The sequence below is a fragment of the Mauremys reevesii genome, linkage group 6 (assembly GCF_016161935.1).
Source record: "Mauremys reevesii isolate NIE-2019 linkage group 6, ASM1616193v1, whole genome shotgun sequence".
NCBI classification, from domain to species: Eukaryota; Metazoa; Chordata; order Testudines; family Geoemydidae; genus Mauremys; species Mauremys reevesii.
In genome coordinates this window covers 107023593-107046693 of record NC_052628.1, presented here as the reverse complement: position 1 = coordinate 107046693, position 23101 = coordinate 107023593, and the positions used below count along the sequence as shown (strand labels likewise).

Sequence of the window (23101 nt, the reverse complement as noted above, 5' to 3'; positions counted from 1 at the left end):
TGGAGTTTCAACATCGGAGTGTTCTGAAAGCATGCGCCACACCTCATCCCTCTCAGACTTTGGAAGGCACTTCTGATTCTTAAACCTTGCATCGAGTGCTGTAGCAATCTTTAGAAATCTCACACTGGTACCTTCTTTGCATTTTGTCAAATCTGCAGTGAAAGTGTTCTTAAAACGAACAACATGTGCTGGGTCATCATCTGAGACGGCTACCACATAAAATATATGGCAGAATGCGGGTAAAACAGAGCAGGAAACATACAGTTCTCCCCCAAGGAGTTCAGTCACAAATTTAATTAACACACACTTTTTTTAACGAGCGTCATCATGGAAGCATGTCCTCTGGAATGGTGGCCGAAGCATGAAGGGGCATACGAATGTTTAGCATATCTGGCACGTAAATATCTTGCAATGCCAGCTACACAAGTGCCATGCAAATACCTGTTCTCACTTTCTGGTGACACTGTAAATAAGAAGAGGGCCACATTATATCCCATAAATGTAAACAAACTTGTTTGTCTTAGTAATTGGCTAAACAAATAGTAGGACTGAGTGGACTTGTAGGCTCTGAAGTTTTACATTGTTTTGTTTTTGAGTGCAGATATGTAACAAAAAAAATCTACATTTGTAAACTGCACTTTCACGACAAAGCGATTGAACTACAGTACTTGTATAAGGTGAACTGAAAAATACTATTTCTTTTGTTTATCATTTTTACAGTGCAAATATTTATAATAAAAAATATACATTTTAATTTCAATTACAACACAGAATACAATATATATGAAAATGTAGAAAAACATCCAAAATATTTAATAAATTTCAATTGGTATTCTATTGTTTAACAGTGCAATTAAAACTGCAATTAATCGTGATTAATTTGAGTTAATCGAGAGTTAACTGAGATTAATTGACAGCCTTAATTTTTCCACTCAGATAACTCAAATGGTTTTTTTTTCCAAACGGAATCTTAGTTTGTATAATCCTCCATGAAGAATGCATGTTAAACAGAGTAACGTACATTGTTTTTCTTACTAGTTATTTAAGTGGGCATCAATTGTGATTATTTAAAAAAAATAGTAATATAACACTATGAATTTACATGGCACTTTACAAAGCAGGACATATATGAGCTTAATTATTGAGATAGTCATAAAAATGAGTCTGGATATCCAGACTCTGTCCTCATACTTTTGCCACCCCACTAAGTTCAGTGTACTAGAGGAACGAACTGGACTCAATGGGCCAAATCCTAGATTTGCTCTTGCCACAGATGATATTGAGACAGGGAAAGACGGCACGGTTCTGCTGCAAAAACAGGGAGAGGAGTTGGTGGGAACTCATCTCCACATTTGATCTGCACCCTTAGTTTGCTGCAGAGCTCTGCTTCTGTACCCTAGAATGCATGGGATTTTGGGTCAGGTGGCTGCAAGAAGAGTTGGATTAAGGCCTGAAGTCACAGCCCTTCAAGAGTCTGCAGTAGTCTCCATGGCTTGTTGGAAGGATTCCTTTCCACCCATTCCCAGGAGACTTCCCCCAGTCCACAGCATGATCACTCAGGTTGGTAGCTGGTTTGAAAACAGTCCTCTGTTTTTACTATGATGTGCAATCATTTGCATTTTATACAGCAGAATGAATGACTACTCATTGCTTATTCTTTAATTAAAATTACAAAAAACAAGGTACTTGAATGAAAAGCTATACATTAATGCCAAGTTATGATTAAGATTTAACACACAGAAAAGTCAGGAAATTATGTTTTAATTCCCCCATGTGTAAGTTGGTCTCACTGCACATATTATATATTGAAGTAAAAAACTATCAATGGATACTATAATAAAAAGTTATATATATATGCAATTTAGCATAATTAGAATCCTGATTACTCGTGTGAGTAGCCAATAGAACTATTTACAGTAGAAAATACTTAGTTTGAGCAGATTTATTTCATTTTAAAGAGTATATTTAAAATTCCACATAGAGAATTACAGACATAAATGCATTTGTATATCATATAGTACTATTGGAATACATAAAATGGGTAACACTAAAACAAGACATTAAAATAATTAAATAGAATGAGACTGATTTCAGGACATTGAGATACTGTACATGTCTTGAATTCAGCACAAATTAAGACACACAAAAGGAAGATAAAGATGATGGATTAATATGTGAAATGAAGCTTGGGTGGAACAAAGACTGAAGGAATAAACGGATTTTTCTGAGATTCTTTTACCTCTAGAGATGACTGATATTCTGATTTGGGCAGGGAAAGCAGAATTTATATTAGGTGGATTGGGCCACTGAATAAACTTTAAAGTAAAAAGTTGTGTAATGTGCTGACCAAACTGGCACAAGCATAGGCTTTAGTGTAAGAATGGACTATGATCTTTTATTAGATTAAAATCACCTGAGGAGGGAACATCAGATGTGTAGAGGTCACATTCCTCTAACTTAAAAAGCAAGATGGGAAATTCTAAATTCAAATTTCTTAAGAAAATTCATGTCATCCAGATTCAAATCTCTGGACAACACCACATTCTGTTTGTTTTCCCAATCACTTCTGTGTGACTGATACAAAATATCATGGCTTATTTGAAATCTAATTATCTTCTTGAATCCCAACTGTTCATTTTTCTCAGGATCCTGGAGTATAGCTGTTGGAGATAAACCCACTGGTATTAATGCATGATGAGTAGAACAGAATGTGCCAAGTACTCTTTCCTCACATATGTTCAAAGCACACAGTCGGTAAGAAAAAAAGGTGCAAGGCCATTTGTTTTAATGGACCAGGTTTTTTAATCAGTGCAGTTCAATGTAGCTTTCAGGACAGAGAGTGCGATTTGTGAGAAGACCTTTGGTGGAATAAATGATCTGCTAGCATACTTCATACATAAAACTAGTAAAAAACAATGAAAATAGAAAACATGTTTTCTGAGGTACATTACAAAACCCAGTATTTTACTTCCTACACAAGTGCAAAATAACCAGGACTCTATTTCACATCTATGGTAGAACATATAGCCTTGTATTCTTTATTACAGAGAAAACTAATTCACAGTTAAAGGCAGTGATTAGATTGGGTCAGCTCATGGTATTATGCTTATATAAGCAATTCCTTGGTGGCCCACTAGTTTCTACAGAAATTAAGCCTTCATTTAAAAATAATTATTTCTAGTCCCTATTGTCTCAAAGACAATGTTCTGAATGTGACTGGATTCAGTGCCGAATCTACAGACAAATGGAATGAAAAATAGCTGTTACAACCAAATGCTGCTTTTCTTCCTTGGGCACAGAAAGGGCCAAATGCAGTGGAACAATTATGATTCTACTGCACAAAGAAAGAGGGTTTGGCTGCTCAGGGAACTCTACAGAAGCGGTTTCATGAAGTGACTAATAAATCTGTCACTTTATGATTCCATGCACAACTCCTTCCCTCAGTGAGGGGGTTATGTATACGGGTTTCAACATTACCAAATCCTTTGGGGTTATATTAGTAGAAGTGGATATGCTCCACATCAAGCCACTGTAGTGGAGGGGTAAGGATCCTTTCCCCCAAACAGTTTTTGAGCAGAGGTCCAACATTTGTTCTTAAGAGAAATGTGACCTCTTACAACTTGTTTCCTTGAGCTTACTGCAGAACATGATTATAACAACACTTTACAATCAACATTCTTAACTATTCCTCTACTGATCATTTAAACAGAAATATCCAGCAACTTTGGGGTTGTAGGCAGAGCTTTAAACTGGGGGCAGAGCTGGAAGAGAGTGCCAATACCACTGCTTTTCTCCCCAATGCGACTCCTATTTATAGGCAGTGGCAAAAATTAGTATTTTTGTTCTGGTAGCAATAAGTTATGATATTTGGACTTTTGAACAAATGATCAAAAATTTGTATAAAGAAAGGTGTAAAATATTCTCTTTATTGGTGGCTTAACTAAATTTAACAAAAGGAAAATATCATTTAGAATTATGTGCTGAATGTTCCCATATGACTAAGGTTAGAGAGACAGTCAACAAATTCTGAACTTAAAACTTACCTTTTTAAAAAAAAATTAGGTTTCCGACATCCAGAGCAGCCATGGAATGCTGACTCCGCTCTCCGTGATGCCCCAGCATACACTAGTCTGATAATGGCATACTCATCATGGAACCCCAAAGCAGACTGGAGCCAGGATATGTATACAGGGGGTAAGGACTAAACTTTTATTTTTTAAATAAACACACACACACAACCACAATATTATGCAGTTTTATAAGATTTTTAAAAATTCGTATTTTATATCCTACAGGACATAAAATAAAGAATATTAGGAATCTTATAAAACCATGCAATATTGTTCAAAAAGGGTGGTGGTGGAAGGAGAAAACTTACCTTACCCTTATAGGCCTGCTCCATTCTGCAGCGGGGTTCGGTGGAATGTGTGACATCACCAGTCTAGCGTGTTCTAGTGATGTTACACGGAGAGGGAGCTGGTGAACTGCAGCTGCTTTGGACATCAGACACCTAAAGAAAAAAATTGGTAACTTTTAAGTCCAGAATGTTTTGAATGCCCTTCTTACCTTAGTTATGGGAGAAATCCTACAATGATTCTTACTCAGTCCCACTGGATTCAATAGGTGTTCTGAGTGACTAAAAATGCAGGATTTAACCTTATGGGGGCATTCAAAATATAAAACACAGGTGCTTCCATTTTAGTTAACAATAAAAGTGGCTGCAGGTCAATGAGATGCATTTTAACTTCTGCAAGATAATTTCCAAATAAAATATATATATAAAATACGTGGCTTTAGTTGTCATCTGAGGAACAAGAGTGGAAACAAATGAAAATCTGTGAACTGTCTTTCATATTCAGAAAGTAGAACTTCTAAAAAACTCATTGCACATCTCTGCATCAATTATATAGTTAAGAATTTCTTCTGTGGCTATGGAACTGGCAGAGAAATTATCAGACTTCAGCTCAATACGTTTCTTTAAAAATATCTGGTTGGGACTTCAAGATGTGCAAGGAGAGCCAAGAAAACCAAGCTGTTCTCAAAAATGAGGCCTAGCCTTTCAGTGGCTGTATACTAATATTAATAGTACTTCCTTTAACAGAAAATAAGACTTAATTTCTAATACAAAATGAGTAATAATTTGTTTCTCTTAGGGCTCGTGTATTCTCTTAGCAGGCAAATGTGCCAGACTACAATAAACAACTGCTGTAGATCCTCACCTAATGGTTAACTATTCTTTTCCTCACCAGTGGTACATCCCAATTTTACCTGGTTAGTTACAACAACGTTCTCCACATAACAGAATCCTGAGAAGAGTACAACTACCAACAAAGTGATTGCTGGACAATCTGGAACTACCAAACCTCAACAGTGATCTCCTCTGTGAAGACAGAGCTATATGTCCAGGGGTTCTCAAACTTCATTGCACCATGACCCACTTCTGACAACAAAAATTACTACACGACGCCAGGCCATGGGGGGAGGGATGTCAAAGCCTGATCCCCCCTGCAGGGGGTGGGGGGCAACACCCAAGCCCCGTCAGCCAGGGCTGGGGGGGAGAGCCCTAAGGCTTCCACCCCAGTTGGGGGGCCCGTAACCTGAGCCCTGCCACCCCGTGCCGAAGCCCTTGGGCTTTGGCCCCAGATGGTGGGACTCAGTTTTTAACTTCAGCCTCAGGTCTCAGCAAGTCTAACACCAGCCCTGGCAACCCCATTAAATTAGGGTCGCAACCCACTTTGGGGTCCCAACCCACAGTTTGAGAACAGTTCCATTAGAGCTTTGCTATACTAAATCCTTAAACAACTACTGCCAATTATGTTTTATCATGAAAGATCAACAAGCTGATACACTTTCAGAATCATGCAAAATACAACTGATTACATCAGCACTTTACTTTCAGAAATGGGTCTTGAAAAACAGTATCAATGAAAATAAAGAAATCTTGTTTCTGTTTTCAAATACTGAGGCATCACAAAATGAAAGCAAATTAGCAATAGACTCCTAGCTGCTGATAATGTCTTCATTTTGTGGTTTAGTCTTAATTACAATAAGCCTAATCAGAGAGATATCGTCAGCCCATTCAGCCAAGTGTTCTACTTTCCCTTAAGGAAACAAATTATCATTTCATTAGTTAATTTATAGCATCTTATTTTTTAAAGAAAATTTGGGAAAGCTTAATTCAAAAATAGCAGACATTTTTTCTACTGTCAGTATGAGCTCTGTAAATTTTATAAACCAGTGGTTCTCAACCTTTCCATACTCCTGTATTCCTTTCAGGAATCTGATTTGTCTTGCATACCCCCAAGTTTCACCTCACTTAAAAACTACTTGCTTACAAAATCAAATACCAAAATACAAAAAAGTGTCACAACACATTATCACTGAAAATTTACTTACTTTCTAATTTTTACCATATAATTACAAAATAAATCAATTGGAATATAAATATTGTACTTACATTTCAGTGTATAGTATATAGCGCAGTATAAAGTCATTGTCTATATGAAATTTTAGTTTGTACGGACTTTTCTAGTGCTTTTTATGTAGCTTATTGTAAAACTAGGCAAATATCTAGATGAGTTGATGTACCCCCTGGAAGACTTCTACACACCCATGGTTGAGAATCACTGTTATAAACTAACCTGAGACAGTAAGATTCTTCAACACTGGACTAGTCATTTGTTGCTCTCTGTCAAAAGAAGCTCCTGGTTTTTACCAACATTCATTCTCTTAACACATTACAACATATACTATACGCCATCTCTTGAAGATTTACAGGGTTTTTCTTTATGAATACTAACAATCCTGTTAAATTCCCTTCCAGTTAGTTGAATCTTCCACCCTCTTAACTGCTGATAACCAAACATTTCCCTACATCATTTCATGACAATATTTTAAAGAAAAGTTAGATATTTAATTATAACTACTGCTGATGTTTGGATATGTTGCCTTACCTACTTCTGAAGATTAATATATACCTTCAGATATATAAGGCACTTTAGAACAAGTTGAACAAATAACAGCATCTCTATCGTAAATATTTCACAGTCTAAAGGCATGAAACAATACAATGAAGAAAACTAAAATGCAGAACACCCAGAGTAGTATGTGGCTTTTACAGCTGGAACGGTTCAGAGAACAAGTAGGTATTCAGGAGTTGGCTGAGGATGGCTCTTGGAAAATATTCACTGGAAAGCTGCTCCAACAAAGAGAAATCATGAAAGAATACACAAAACTGTATGAGAAGGAGCCAAACGGAGCAGTTAGGAAAAAAACTTGGGTTAAATACAGGGAAGGAAGAGGCATTACAGGTGTTTTAAGAAAAAACTGAAGCCTAGGGCAAAAATATACAGAGCCTTGAAAGTGGGGACAAGTATCTTGAAATTGATGGGCTTGTGAAAGGAATTTGAAAGAGGAAATAGGTGGAAATATAGTCAGCGCAGTAGAAGAAGAAAATTATTTTGGACTCTATTTCAAAAACTGGAACCTAAGATTTGACTTATTCATTCATATTTAGGCCCCTAATAAATGACCTCATTTTCCAAAGTGCTAAGCATCCAATAGCTTCCCACTGATCCTACAATGGAAAATTCTAAGTTCTCGGAAGTTTTCAAAATCAGGCCACTCCTACGTATGTAAATATAAATTTACACGCCTCGCTTTAGGTTCCAATTTTTGAAACTCTTGTTCCTTGACAACACTACCATGGAAAGACTGGAGTAGGGAGAAGTGGTGTACAGACGCAGGGAGGCCAGAAAGTAGAGATAACATTAGTCAAGACATTACAGAGGAAGAAGTGGCAGGGCAATGAGAAGCTGGCTATAGTAAGCCAGAGTCTAGATGTAGGTGAAAATAAAATGTTTCAAGGGTGTGAACATTTTTACAGATGATTTTTTTTATTCTAATGGAAAGTGAGTTGCATGTATAAATCCCTGTACATTAACATGAAACTATATCCCTTACTCTCCACCCCAACGTAACCCAAAAGCAAGCCCAGATTTTGCCCGTTGTGGTTCTACTTTGTCAGCAGATCATCTTATTTTTCACTTTGTTACAGCCTGCTATAAAGGAATAAAGGTCCATTCACCTTTCCAACTATTTACTTTTCCATATTTATCTCAGGCAATAGCATTACCTATCGTTTAAGTTTCACAAATACAGAAGAAAATTAAGAAATATAACAGGCAACTCCTTATGGCAGTGGGTCTCAAAGCATTGTGTACATATCACCAGCAACATGTACCACAATCAGTAGGTTTATCAAAACGAGAACCTGCTATAACTACATTGACCAAATATTATGAAGGTGGTACTCAAAGAACAACTGTGTTTTGTAGGTTATAAATTTTATGACCTAACATGGAATACACTACTCACAAAAGTAAGTCAAAGAGAATGAAACTAAGAGACAACTGAATGACAACAAAAATATTCTTACCACATATTCATAAAAAACAAGCAACAATTAGTTTTCCATGGGTGCTGAATGAGAAGACTCTATAGGCTTCTTTAGTTTATCAGTTAGGGAGCTTCAGTGAATTCACTAAAATGTTGGTAGGACCCCAATCAATTATTTCAGATTCCAAGAATTTCAACAAGCAAGTGGTAGCAAGTCCATTACAAAATGGAATGTTTTCCTCTGTGTAAATTTAGTTACTTAAATGTTCCATGTATAAGTGTGATAATACACTGGCCTGTTGCTGGAATCAGAGACATAGGAAACCCAGTGGTTCTACTTGTCCCAGTCCTCTCTTCTGGACAGAAACTAGTTACTGTAAACGGATTGGAATCCTAAACACCACATGCTTTACATTAACTGGCCAAAGTAAAATCACAAAATCTACATCAGTCATGTCCATTCTTTTCATCCTGAGGAACAAACATAGTTTCTGAAAGCTCAAGGGGCCTAAATCAATATTTTGAGGCAGATACTCTGCCCTATTCTACTCCCTTTATACCATTCAGGCAGAGAAAGCGAGGAGAAACCACACACTAGCCTCCACCTGGAGATTCCCCTGGAGCTACAGTTAGTATAGCCAACTCCTATGCCTCCCTTTTTACAGCCCCTGGCACAAAGCATGTGTTGGAAGTGAGAAGAAGAAATGGCTGGAACTATCCCTAGCTGGTGTACGGCCCCTCCTAGAAGATAATGCATGAGTCAAAAGCAGCCATCAGAAAATCAGGGAGCTGTACCTTGTTGATAGTTTTCAGCGTCTCCTCTTTTTACCCTGTCTGGGGCTGCCCTGACCTGCATGGGGAAGAGGAGCCACCATCCTTTGCTAGATACTTCCCTAAGCTCAAGCAGATTTGTTCAAGTTCCTTTTCCTGCATCTCTTTGAGTCCCACAGCCCAGAAAGCAAGCAAGCAATGGATTAGCCAGATTTATTCCCTGCAAAGCAACAGGTAAGCTAGCAGGGGAGCTGCTGACCAGCTGCAGCAGGGAAAGGACAGTAGCTGCTCAGGAAGCACCCAGCTCATATCAGAGGTACTGTTATGAAGGGCTGGGGCAGCAAGGAAAGTGGTGCGAGGCAATTTGGCAGGATGCAGTGATGGGGCTGATTCAATTCCAGTTTAAAAATGAATAGCGTAGCTCATTTTCAGTTCATAATCAAATACACATTTTCTTCTTAACCCATCATCCTCAAGGGCTACATGTTGGACACCTGTGATCTATGCCATTAGGTTGCTACAAATCTAGCAGTAATCAGGAGATTGATAATCTTCTGCACAGTTTTTCTTGATGGAAGAACACTACCCACGACTAAAGCAAAAGAATGAGTGAAAAACTTTTTCAATAGGTCCATTATTTTCATTATTGCAGGTGCAGCTGATAGCAACACTGATAGCTAAATTAAGGTTGCACATCACTTTCCATTATACAAATCCATTTTCAGTTGCTTATAATTTTGTAAAACTTAAAACCATAAGGGCTGAAATTTTCCATGCTCACAAGTCTACCTCAGGCTGAACTGTCTTGAAAATTTCAGATAAAACTGCTTAGCCATTTCAGAAAATGAGATCTGAGGAAAATATGCTGTTTTTCCTATGTTAAAGAAATCTTACAACTGTTTAATTAAGAGGCTCTGGCACCTCCATGTTTTGGAGCAGGGATCTGAAACTTGGCAGCACAGTTACCTTAGTGCACCTCTACTTCGATATAACGCTGTCCTCGGGAGCCAAAAAAATCTTACTGCGTTACACCGAACCTGCTTTGATCCACTGGAGTGCACAGCCCCTCCTCCCCGAGCACTGCTTTACCGCATTATATCCGAATTCATGGTATATCGGGTCGCGTTATATCGGGGTAGAGGTGTATCAAGGATATGCTTATTTGCTATTCCTGTGAAAATCCACCCACATTTGACCAAACGACGAAACTCTAAAAACTGCAGTTTGCATGTGCTCAGAAGTATGTTAGCTTAGCAACTAAATTCTCTGAAGATTTACTCTGCACTGAGCACGCTCCATCTCCTCACAGTTCCTAAGTGCTGACAGAACAGCACGTGCACTAACCCAATACAGTCATTGAGCATGTTCCTTTCTAGAGCTGCAGGGGCTGAGCAGGACTTTCCTAGTAATTGCTCATCGTGGCTCTAGGGATCCCCTGTGGTGCTGGGCAGAGGAACTGAGAGTAGGAGTACTGTCTCTCCTGCATTCTGAATCCTCCTGTTGTTAGTGCCCAAGCAGCAAGGAGAAGGAAGATGTATGAATGTACGTATGAAGTATGTAAGTGAAGAAAGAAGTTTGGAATGACTAAATATCAGGAATAAAAATCCCTGGCCTAGTTAGGCTCTAGCATCAATTCTGCAGTTTCTAAGAAGTTAACTTCTTCTGATAGTCTCTCATGAAAAAAATCTCTTAAGAGCTGAAGAAGCTGGTTTTGAACTAGAGGGTGTGCTCCTCCCATCATCAGATAAACTCAAGGACTCACTGGTCTTAAGAAACATTTCCAAATCTGGCAAAAATGAGCACAGATGGTCCCTACATGGAAGAATAAGGGTAAGGCTACCAAAGTCCTCTGGTAAATCTTAATACTAGCTTTTTAGCCAGAATTACAAAAACCTGATGGCCCTGAGACCAAACAAAAAAAGACAGTTTATGCCTCCAATAGCCCTTAATCTTTTCCAGATCACTAGCCCTAGATCCTAGGTAAGACTGGAATCCACCTAAGGAGGAAAAGCGGCTGATAGAATTGGCCCTTCTGATACACCCTTTTCCTCCCCTCAAATAGCAGGCCTATCACCTTTGTCTGCATCTTTATTGAAAGACCAGAATTTCATAGCTGTGTGCCTACAAGCAGCATTGATTGCAACCAAAAAGAAGTTAGTAGACAAAATCCTAATATTTACAACAAGCAGTAAGCTACACAACTATGGACTATGCAACACACTATAGCAGTGACCAAGTTTTAACAGAGTAAGATAAGAAAAAAATCTAACTAAATGTAATAATACAACTACAGAGGGAGAGAGTTATATTACATGACAGAACAAAGTAGTGGAGAGAAACTGAGGGATGACTTGTGGGTAGGAGATTTTATACACTGTTTTAAAACAATGGGTATGAGGGACATACATCCTCCCCCACAGCAATGTTTCACTGTGACAGGTAATACAACTCCTACAGTGGGGATCAGCAGGGGGAATGTCATGAAGGAGAGAGAAATTCCAGCCGCTTCAAAGGGGTCATAACTTCAAAAAAAGGCCTCTGATAATTCAGCTTCTTCCAATGATCCTGCAAGAAGAGTTTCAGTGTCACTCTTTGGACAGCCACACAGAGAGAGCGAAAAACAAAACAGGCCGCAAGAATAGTACAGCTCAGCCCAAGACCATCAGATATAAAAAGCCGCTGAACCTTTTTTTGGGCAACAAATTAAGAGAGTCTGGTCTTAACTATCAAGATGTGATAACACGCAATATAACATAGGAACTGCCATACCATATCAGACAGTGGTACAGCTAGTGCAAGGTGCTGTCTCTGCGACAACTAGATGTTTCAGAGAAGTTGCAAGAAAACTCATGGCAAACACTCCCAAAAAGGGAATGTTATTCTTAGGGCTGGTCTACACTGGGGGGGGAGAGGGGGGAGGGAGGGGAATCGATCTAAGATACGCAACTTCAGCTATGTGAATAGCGTAGCTGAAGTCGAAGTACCTTAGATCGATTTACCTCTCATCCTCACGGCGCGGAATCGACATCTGCGGCTCCCGCTGCCGACTCCGCTACCACCGCTCGCGCTGGTGGAATTCCGGAGACGATGGGAGCGCGTTAGGGGATCGATATATCGCGTCTAGATGAGACGCGATATATCGATCCCCGAGAAATCAATCGCTACCCGCCGATACGGCGGGTAGTCTAGACGTACCTAGGGTTTATCCACGGGAACACTTAGTGCGTACTAGCCTGCCATGCAATAACTGGCTCTGTAGATCCTGCTACTGCATATTAGAAGTCCAAGATCACACTTCGACCTACGCAATACAGAACTTTTTAGTGCATGGTAGCAGGGTCCACAAGACCAGTTAGTGCAGAGCAGGCCACTGTGCTGTAGATTTACACCCCAGCTTGCCACTCACTAAGTTTCCATGTGGATAATGAGAGAGAGAATTAAAATTTATATCAATTCTATTTTTTAAATTTCTTATCTAATTTATTGTGGATGTTACAACTGTGGCTGTCTTATTATCAACATAAATTTATTTGAAGCCTCCTAAACTCTTAGTTTCAATGACATCTCCTGGCAATAAACTCCACAGGTTAATCATGTGTTGTAAAAAATTACTTCCTTTTATCAGTTTTAAGTTTGTTGCCTAATGATTTAACTGAATATCTTTTTGTTCTTGCATAATGAAAAAGGATAAATAGAGCATATGATTTACCTTTTCTATAGCATTCATTATTTTACATCATTTCCGCTATTATTTATTAATTCCTCGTTCAGTAATCTCCTCTTTAAACGAAACTAAATTTAGTCCCAGTCTTTTCATGTTCCTAAATTTTTATTTTATTTTTATGTACCATTTACACAGCTGTAGTGCCTAGAGACCAAGCAGGTCACATCCTCATTATAGTAGGCCTATACAAATGTATAGAATGTGATGGTCCCTCCCCCAGGGAGCTTTACATGGAAGTCTTTTCCTGACTCTGTGCACTGTTTGTATCTGTACTCCCCAGGATTTATGCTATATTCTTTTAGAGGCAACCAGAACCAAGCACAGCATATATAAAGGCGTTGTTACATTTTAATGAGAAATTATGAAAAATTTAGATATTTACATACCCTTCTAAAAGTCTTGCTAGTTAGATAACCCATTATAGGAGGAACACCAGCAGAATACACATACAACTATTAATTTGTACTGCTGTACATAGATATTACTCCTGTATTACTAATCTCTGCCATTCTGGAAAACCTCTCTCAGACTATTAGTCTTGAAACCAGGCCGCACTCCTGCAGCTACAAAATAATTTCAAATGGGGTCCATAACTGCAGCTTTGAGTGTTGTTACAGGCATCATTCTGAGTTTTTAAAGTGAAGCCTCTATTTTTCATAGTCCAGGTTAACATTTAATACCGCCTCCATTTCTCTAAACCTACAAATCCACCTTTTTTCTTTTTTGCAAATAGAATATTTGTTGTATCAATAACCTAAGGTGACCTGAACATACGTCTTCAAGCACCTGAAGCAATATAGCCTAATTTTCCTTCTAAAATACAGAGACAAAGTCATTTAAAATTGTTAGGCATTTCTGTGGCATTTTTATGAACTCTGTTAATCACAGTTGCCATAGATGAAACTTTTATCAAGAGGCAGAAAGGAGAATGGAGCTCAGTAGTAGAAGGGGTTTGAGCCAGAGACTCAAGAAAACAAATGGGTTCCACCACTTATTCTTTCAAAAACATTCATCTTGGTGGGCAACTCTCCCTCTTTGCCACCACACCCAATATCTGCTGGATTCTTTGGTCCAATGGGTCTGATTCTGGCTTCTTGGCTACAGCGTCTTGAGTTATGTGGTCCAATGGCTGCTAGGTATGAATCTGTACCTCAGTCCCCACTCCAAAGCCAGATGAAATGATCGCGATGCATTGCCTCCCCTGAATGAGCACTTCAGCAGCTGACTATAAATACAAAAGTCAGCTAAGCTGAATCTGACTACACATTTGTGGAACGGGACGAGTCAGACATCAGCGTAGACATTATGTGGCTACATCACAGGGCCCTGTGTAACCATGTGTGTGTCTGGAAATCTAAGCAGGACCACAAATATGTGAGGATTCCATACTTTGAATTAGTATCAGAATGTGGCCCCAAGGAAAGGTGCTCAAAGAATAAGTACAAATAAACCTACTCTTGTTTAAGGTACTATTGCCCTGCCCAAGCTTTACTGAATCAAAACCCTGAAAAAATGGTTAAAGATTGCTATATACTTATTAATTCTACTGTTTCTTGACAGCAATTGTGAACTGAAGACTAATATAAAGATATGATTGAAATAAAAAATAAAATCTTTCTAACTCGTTAACTCTAGAGGCTTTGATACAACTACTCATAAGACACACATTCTTACAATTGACAGGCTTCAGAAAATAACTGGAACAATTTTATACCCATACAAAAGAAAGTTTTTGAACATCACATACCGATTTCTTTCTTATGTTCTCCAGATCTTTGAGTTCATTCTCGATTTTTGTGATTAATTCCCTGAGTTCATCAAGATTAGTGCAAATAAGCTAAAAACAAAACAAACAAACAAACAAGACTTGGTAATGCATCATTTAAAAAACACACAATGAAGTTAAAAAAAACCCCCTCATCTAAAAAACAGTGGTAAACTTAATGCTTAAGTTTACCACTTGATCTTTTCTTTACTTCTGCAATTAATATATAACAAACAAGGAAAAAATCCCCATAACTTTTAGAGAAAAATCTTATTAGATAGACTTCAGTCTTCAAGCTTACATACAGATGGAGCCGCTGAAATTTGGATACCGGTGGCTGCGTCTCCATAAGTTCTTACATAATTTACACTTCCCCACTTGTCAATGCCTGCGCATCAGAATCCAGGTACTTTCTAAAAGACAAACTCACAGTGCAGAATGACACAGATCAGGAAACTTGCCCTAGTTTTAACTGTGCCTCTGAATACCTTTGTGCATGTTCCAAACGATTCCTTAGCAAGTGAATCCATGCTAACACTAAGCTGCAATTGTGCTAGTAAGGTAATTACACCTTATTTTTGTTTATACAAAGTACCAGTAAATAAGTGTAACGATCATTTAAAATAGAAAGTCAACAAAAGACAATGGGCCAAATTCAGTCTTGGTGTAAGGAAGTACAACTTCACTGATTTTAATGAGTTGCACATGTTTACACTAGACACCCATGAAAGGTAATCAAAATAACACAGCTGTTTTCACAAAGTAACATGATTTGAACAAAAATAAAGCACCCAATACAATGTAACCCAATATAATGTACTGATACTAATTTCTTCAACAGATGGCTTGTTTTCTTAATATTTCCTTTCAGAATGTAGCTGTTAATTTCTTGATTAACTATGGGCTTGTCTACATTAAAAAGGCTGTGCCACTACAGCTGCGCTGCTGAAGTGGTTCTGTAGATACCACCCACACCAATGGGAGGGATTCTTCCATTGGTGTAGGTAACCCACCTCCCTGAGAGGCAGTAGCTTGTGCTGTCTACATGGGGATTTAGGTAGTTTTAACTATGCTGCTAATTAGTGTGGATTATTCACACCCTAATGTAGTTAAACCAACCTAATTTTCTAATGTAGACCAGGTCTATGAGTACAAACATAATGTGAGCAAATAGCAGAAGAATTCTGGGTTACTAATGTCAACAATAGGCTTTTAATCTAGAAACTATAAAACTAGAATTTTTTTTTCCAAAGGCTATAATGCTGCATGGTTGTTCACTGGATTTAAAATATCAAAATAAGTGATACCAAAAACCATTCAAGTCCATCATCAAAATGTTCACTCATGATTACAAACATAATAAAATCTTTTAACAATAACAGAACACAAAATAAAAAATGACAGAATACAATTACTAATATTTATGGCAAATCATCAAATTATTCTAATGCACTCTGATTTCAGTTGTTTTAACACAGGAGCAAGTTAAAATAAAATCTTATGTACGGTGATTTGACTATTTCAGGCTCCAAGGGTGCATACGCCTACCTTCCCCCAATACAATTTTTTGTTGTTGTTTCTGATACTTCCCTTCTCCAACGCTATTTTTTTAAAATAGCCTTGTTAATAAAATATAGTATACGATCTTTTGGCAAGATACTGAGGTTTGAAAGACAGCTAATGCATACAGGCAACAATTACTTTCCATAGCATTTTACTGAAAAAAGAAAAGTTTTATGCACACTTCAGTGTGTCTTTATAAGAAAGTGGAGTACCTCTAACTTTATTAAACCAAGTAGTAATAGAGAATAAGTGAGCAAATGATCAATATATCTTAGGCTTTTTCAAAGTATTCCTTTTTTACTGCAAAAACAAAAAGTATATGTTTGCACAATCTGCTCTTCAGGTAGCTAGTAGCGCCACCTACTCTTAAGTTGCTCAATTCTTTCTATTACAAAACTATTTTCAGTTGCTTATAACTTTGCCAAAACATGAACCATTTGGGCTGAAGTTTCCCAGGCCAAGTTTCTGCCTCAGGCTGATGATTTTTGTTTGTTTGTGTTTGTTTGTTTTTTGATTAAGTTTCAGCAAAAATGATCCAGCCATTTCCACAAATGAAAATAGGGAAAATACACTGTTTGGCCAAATGCTGAACAAATTATTACAACTGTTTTGTATAAAACTCTAGCACTTCCATGGTTGGGGGCAACAGCTTGAAATTTGGCAAGGAGATATCCTGGGGGAAGATGGACTGTGAGGGAGAAGGGATAACTGGAACTCAGATCTAGATGTTAGAACTGGATGGGCATAGAGACTGGGAAAGGGAAAAGTTGTCCACAGTTGGAAACTGGGATTAGCTAGATGAGAACCCTGGGATGAGGAGCTGTGGAGGTGGAGAAAACAGACTGGGATAGTGATTGGATGAGGGGGATGGGGCAGAAAGTGTCAGGCTTAGGGAGAACAGGAGCAGAAAGGTCTGTGACTACTGGAGGGCACTCCCCTTTAGAACCAGGAATGGAACCCAAGATTTCTGAGTCTCACCATTACTCAGCTGTCTGAAAATATCTGTGGAACTCATTGGCAAAGTGTGCATCTAATCCCCCTCTAGTGCTAGTCCACATAGAGGATGACAACCTACTACTGCTACTACTACCACCACCAGTTACTATACTAGCTCAAGTAGTGAAGATCTGTGCTGTGGATCCAGGGGTGAAAATAACTTAAGGGACTTACCGGTACGTAGGGTGGCTGGGCTCCTGGGCAAGGTGTGTGTGGGGGGTCGGCTCTGGGCTCCAGGAAGGGGCAGGGCTCGGGTGGAAGGGGCAGGGCTCGGGCCAGACTCCCACAGCCAGCTCTTCAGCACTGCCCGACCTGCACTGCCCAGGGCTCCGCTGGCGATTTAAGGGGTCCGGGGTTCCAGCTACTGCCCAGAACCCCAGGCCGTTTTAAACTGCTGGGCCCCGGGGCAGCTGCCCCATTTGCCCCACCAGTCAGCAGCCCTGCCAGTATGGTGCTTAAAGCGCTGCTGCGACAGCACTTTAACGAACTGGTGGCCACTTACTTATTGGTACGCCGTACCAGCTTACTTTCACCTCTGTGTGAATCTAAAGTTTCAACCCTGCTGATGAACCATGTGGGTAGCAACATGATGCCACATGATGAATTTTAGTTTTTCAGTCTGCTTTTTTAAAAACCTAGGAAATTACATACAAAAAACTATGTTTAAGGAACATTGAGATTGCAAAGTCAACCATTCAAAAGTTAAGAATTGCCATAATTAACATTGTCTATGCAGTCTCCTTGTGCATATGCACTATGATAGAGTTTTTAATTCCATGATCATGTATTATCTGTTTCACAGGACTCCTGCATCATTCAATGTACAGGATGTACTGTGTTCTCAGGATGAGTCAGAGTTATATAGTGAAGGAGGCTGTAATACCCCTACCTCATTTTTTGCAGAAGTTGGAAGGTGTGCAGTGAATAAGGCAAGAAATTGCAGGAAGAGAAAGGATGGTCTCATGATTAAGGCATGAATACTACCTTAGAGAACTGGATTCTATACCTGCCTCTGCCGCAGAGTTCTTATGTGATGCTGGGCAAGTCACTGCATCCAAACTTTTCACAGATGTTCACTAACTGTGTGTTCTTGGATGCCCAAATTGAGACCCTGGGGACTGATATACAGAAATGTTGAGCACTTATAGCTGCACGTGAAGTTAATGGGAGATGTGCTCTGAATATATAAAGGGCTATATAAAGCTAAGTTGTCTGAAAAATCAGATCTTAGGTGTCAAGTTGGGCACCCAAAGTGGATACTTTTGATTTTAATCTCTGGGTAACTCAGTTTCGCATCTGTAAAATTGGGATTATACCATCCCCTCACCTCACAGGTGTACAGCAAAGGTAAATTAGTTAATGCTTGTGAAGCACTCGGATACTATAGTAATAAATGCCTTAAAGAGTCCATGAAAATATCAGTAATTCTGTATTCACAGCAGGATTTGAAGAATTTGCAGTAAATAAAGCCTGAGGCCACACACTGAATGAGGATACAACAAAATATTGAAAAACAGCTCAGTCAGTGAACACTATCAATTCTGTGCACTGAATGATGACAGGATTCTACGGAGGGAAAAAATATGTGATGATGTAATTATAGACTGTACCACAATGCATAAGTGCAAGGGGGCAGAATTAAGGTTGCACAGGCTACTTTAATTTTGAAATTTCCTAAATTTGGGTACTTGACTTTGAAAACAATGATTTTTTAACAGTTTTTGTGGGAAATATAATTTAAAGGATAGTTTTACGGCCCCTTAATGGAGGATCAAATTATTTACAATATTTCAAACATGAGACAAGTTAAGAAATATTTTCAGCCTTCATTCTGTATTTTCTTGCATTTGCAGCTTTAACCCAAGACTCTTTACTTTAACTTATTTTCTTCCCTAATACAGTAGAAAAGACTGTAAAATCATAATGTATTGTTTCCCTTTAATACAAGATTTAAAATATATTATTCTATCTTCCTCTACAAAGCCCACTGACTTATATAAAAACAATAAAAAGAAGATATGTTTCCTTATGCATATTACTTTGAAATGGGAGTAAGCCATCCGTTGTTTGAATGAGATTGCATAAAGAAACATACCTTCTTTTTGTTGTTGTTGAAGGACTAGTAGGCTGAATTCAATGTTTCATTTTTTTGTGATAATATTGCATTCTACATTGGTTCAAAGATTTTGCCACTCAGCTTAAGGGAAAATGCCACTAAGGAAACCAGAACACCTATGTTTTTCTTCATGTTGTCACGTCTTATAGCTAATTGCTGGGAGGGTTTTCAAGAGAAGCATGTAAAACAACACATTTTCTACTATTAAATATTCTGAACAAGAAAAAGAATGTGGGAAGAAAGTCGTGCCCTTTATGATTTTTGCAGGTAGTGACGGAAGACAAAGTTTGGGTCTTTCAGGCACCTAGTCTGCAAATATTTATGTATATGCTAAAACTTTAAGTGGTGTGAATAGTTTCACTGAAGTCTATGCATATTAAAGTTAAGCATGTACATAAAGAATCAAGAATTTGGGCTGATTAACAAATATTGGCCTGATTTTCAGAAGTGTTGACCAATTACTATGGCACTCTGTACCTCAAAGCAGCACCCTGGAATCTCTGTATTTATGCCATGCAAGGTATTATATGAAAGGTCATGATTTGCCGAAACCCATTTTTCTGCCAAAATATGTATATCATTAGTGTGTATGATGTTATCAGATTTTGCTGTATGGTTGTTACTGAAATATACCGCAAGTTTGCTAGTGGATGATGATGGAGGAAGCAGGAGGAGGACTGATGATGAATCACTCATTACCGAGTATGATCATCTTCCATGAGAGTTATGGGTCCTCAGGTGGCTAATAAGGCCAATCCTTGAACCACAAGTTCCATTATAATGAGGGTAGATATTTTTAGGCTCAGCAGGAGGCTGTTGACTATGACTGGAGACCACTCTCTCCTTTCTCCTGCACCTCTTGTCCTCTTCGGTTTGTCGGCAAGCAAGTTCAAAATGCAGGGAACCATCACGTAGGACTTCACTCCAATTTAAGCAATCCTGGGCAAGTGTCTCCCAAGTATCAATGTCAATATTACATTTTTTAGGTTGTCCTTCAGCAAGTCCTTATAACGCTTCCATTATCCATGCATGTTACGGTACCCTTCTTTTAGCTTAGAGAACAGGACCTGTTTTGGGAGGCAATGGTCTGGCATCCAGACAATGTGACCAGTCCAGTGGAATTGCTGACTGAAGATCATTGCCTTTGCTTCTTCCAGAACACTAATATTGGTGCACCTGTCTTCCCATTTGATCTTCAGAATCTTACGAACGTAGCGTTGATGGTGCCTCCCAAGGACTTTCAAGTGGTGTCTATTTGTCGTCCAAGTTTCAGACCCATACAACAGTGTTGGGAGAATAATAGCTTGATAAACAAGAAGCTTGGTGTCTGTTCGAATGTCATGATCTTTAAAGACCATGTGCCGTAAACGAGAAAAAGCTGCACTGGCACAGCTCAGGCGATGTTGAATTTCTGCATCAATATCTGCCTTGGATGAAAGATGATTTCCAAGGTAGAGGAAATGATCGACATTCTCCAGTGCCACTCCTTTGATTTTGATAGATGGGGCATGTAATACCTCATTTGGAGAGGGCTGATGGAACACTTTAGTCTTCTTGATATTAAGAGTGAGATCAAGACATGCGTAAGCATCAGCAAACACATTCAAGATTGTTTGAAGTGGGGAAAGATTGCGTTGTCATCAGCATACTGAAGTTCCACAATAGATGTTCTGGAAATCTTACTCTTAGCTTTCAGCCTGCTAAGCCTGAACAGTTTTCCATCCATTCTGTTAGTGATTTCAACGCCACCTGAAAACTTCCCAGCAATTAGGTAAAGAATGACGACAATAAAAACCGCAAACACAGTTGGAGCAATGATACATCCCTGTTTGAGTCCTATTTGTACTATGAAAGGTTCACTCTGAGAGCCAGTGCTGCTCAGAACAGTTGCTTTCATGTTATCATGAAGCAATTTTAGGACATTGATGTATTTATCAGGACATCCAATCTTAGAAAGTACAGTCCAGCACGGCGATTCACTGAGTTAAAGGCTTTAGTTAGATCAATAAAAGCCATGTATAGTGGTCGGTTTTGCTCCCGACACTTTTCTTGCAGCTACCGTGCTGTGAAGATCATATTCACAGTTCCACGACATGGTCACAAACCACTCTGACTCCGGTAAAATTTCTTCTGACAGGGCAGAAGGTGGGTTGCAAGAATCCGCGCCAGAATTTTGCCTGCAATGGCTAGGAGGGAGATACCATGATTATGTCCACAATCCACTTTATCTCTTTTCTTGAAGAGGGGGACAATCAAGGCATCCCTCATTTCACTGGGTAGCTCCTCCTTTATCCAGATTTTAAGGAGAAGCATGTAAAGCTGTCGAATTAACTCTGGTCCTCCGTTTTTAAAGATTTCAGCAGGGATCCCATTTAGACCTGCTGCCTTGTTGTTCTTCATCTGCATGGTGGCATTGTGTACCTCATACAAATTGGGACGGTCTCAGAGCTCATCCCTAAATGGTCATTAAGGGATTTGCTCAAGGACTTAATCTACAACCACAGAATTACTGTTAAGGAGATCTTCAAAATGTTCTTTCCAGAGAGAATTAATGGTTTTGTTGTCCTTCAAAAGTGTGGTTCTGTCCTTAGAGCAAAGAGGATTCATACCATGAAAAATTGGCCGATAAACAGCCATGGTGGCACTAAAGATACCACATGTATTGTGGATGTCCGCAAGACATTGGAGTTCTTGTGCTTTCTCAGGCCACCATTTGTTCTTAAGTTCTCTGGTTTAACGTTGTACTTCCGCCCTCGCCTTAGCATGGGCTTCTCTCTTTATATTACAATTTATGTTGTTCTGCCTAGCACAAAATGCCATTCTCTTCTCATTGATGAGTTGCTCAATTACAGCATCATTCTCATCAAACCAGTCCTGATGTCTTCTGGTTTGGTAGCCTATGGTTTCCTCACAGGCATTGATGATTACGACTTTCAATTGGCTCCAGTGTTCCTCAATTTCTTCTAGAAACTCTTATGGAAGCTTTTCTTCTAAGACTGCTTGGAAGCGGCCACATTTAATAAGGTCCTTCAAATCTTGAATGTTCAAGCTTGTGCCTCACCTGCTTCTTTTGCAGCCTCCATTTGAGAGCAATCTTAATTTTCATTGTGGATCAAATAAGGCGATGATCTGTCCAACAGTCATCAGCACTTGTCATTGCTCTTGTGAGAAGTACGTCGCTACAATCTCAGGCACAAACTATGACATAGTTGAGGAGATGCCAGTGCTTTGACAGTGGGTGTCTCTAAGATGTTTTGAACGTTTTTGTCAAGAAAGGGTGTTCGTAACAATAAGTTTATGTTCAGTACACTTGGTCAGGAGCAGAATTCCATTTGAATTGCTTTTGACAACTCCTTCTTTCCCAGTAGTTCCTTTCCACAGGTCTGAGTCTTGTCCAACATGTGCATTGAAATCCCCAGAAGGATGATCTTGTCTTCTGTAGGGGTCTCCAATAAAATGGTTTCCAACTGAGAATAAAAATCTTCCTTTACATTCTCATCTGCATCCTGTGTTGGTGCACAGGCACTCACAATAGTTGCCTGTTGATTTCTGGTGAGCCTCAGTCAAAGTGTCATAAACCGCTCATTGATGCCAACTGATACCTTACAGAGGCACCTTACGAGCTTGTTCTTTATAGCAAAGCCCACTCCATGCAATCGGGGTTCATCTATAGATTTTCCCTCCCAGAAGTAGCTGTATCCTCCTTTCTCCTCCCTCACCTGTCCTTCATCAGCTCTTCTAGTTTCAGACAAAGCAGCAATATTGATGT

General features: G+C 39.0%; 1 protein-coding gene across 2 annotated transcripts in view; it reads right to left on the bottom strand.

Annotated features, from left to right (window-relative positions):
* The window catches only part of KIAA2026 (KIAA2026 ortholog), a 73625-nt gene that overhangs the window by 8434 nt on the left and 42090 nt on the right, over positions 1–23101 (bottom strand). For both annotated transcript variants that reach the window (XM_039544164.1, XM_039544163.1), the window contains one exon: positions 14640–14729. In XM_039544164.1, coding sequence (XP_039400098.1) covers positions 14640–14729 — 90 coding nt within the window. The remainder of the gene's footprint in view (positions 1–14639; positions 14730–23101) is intronic.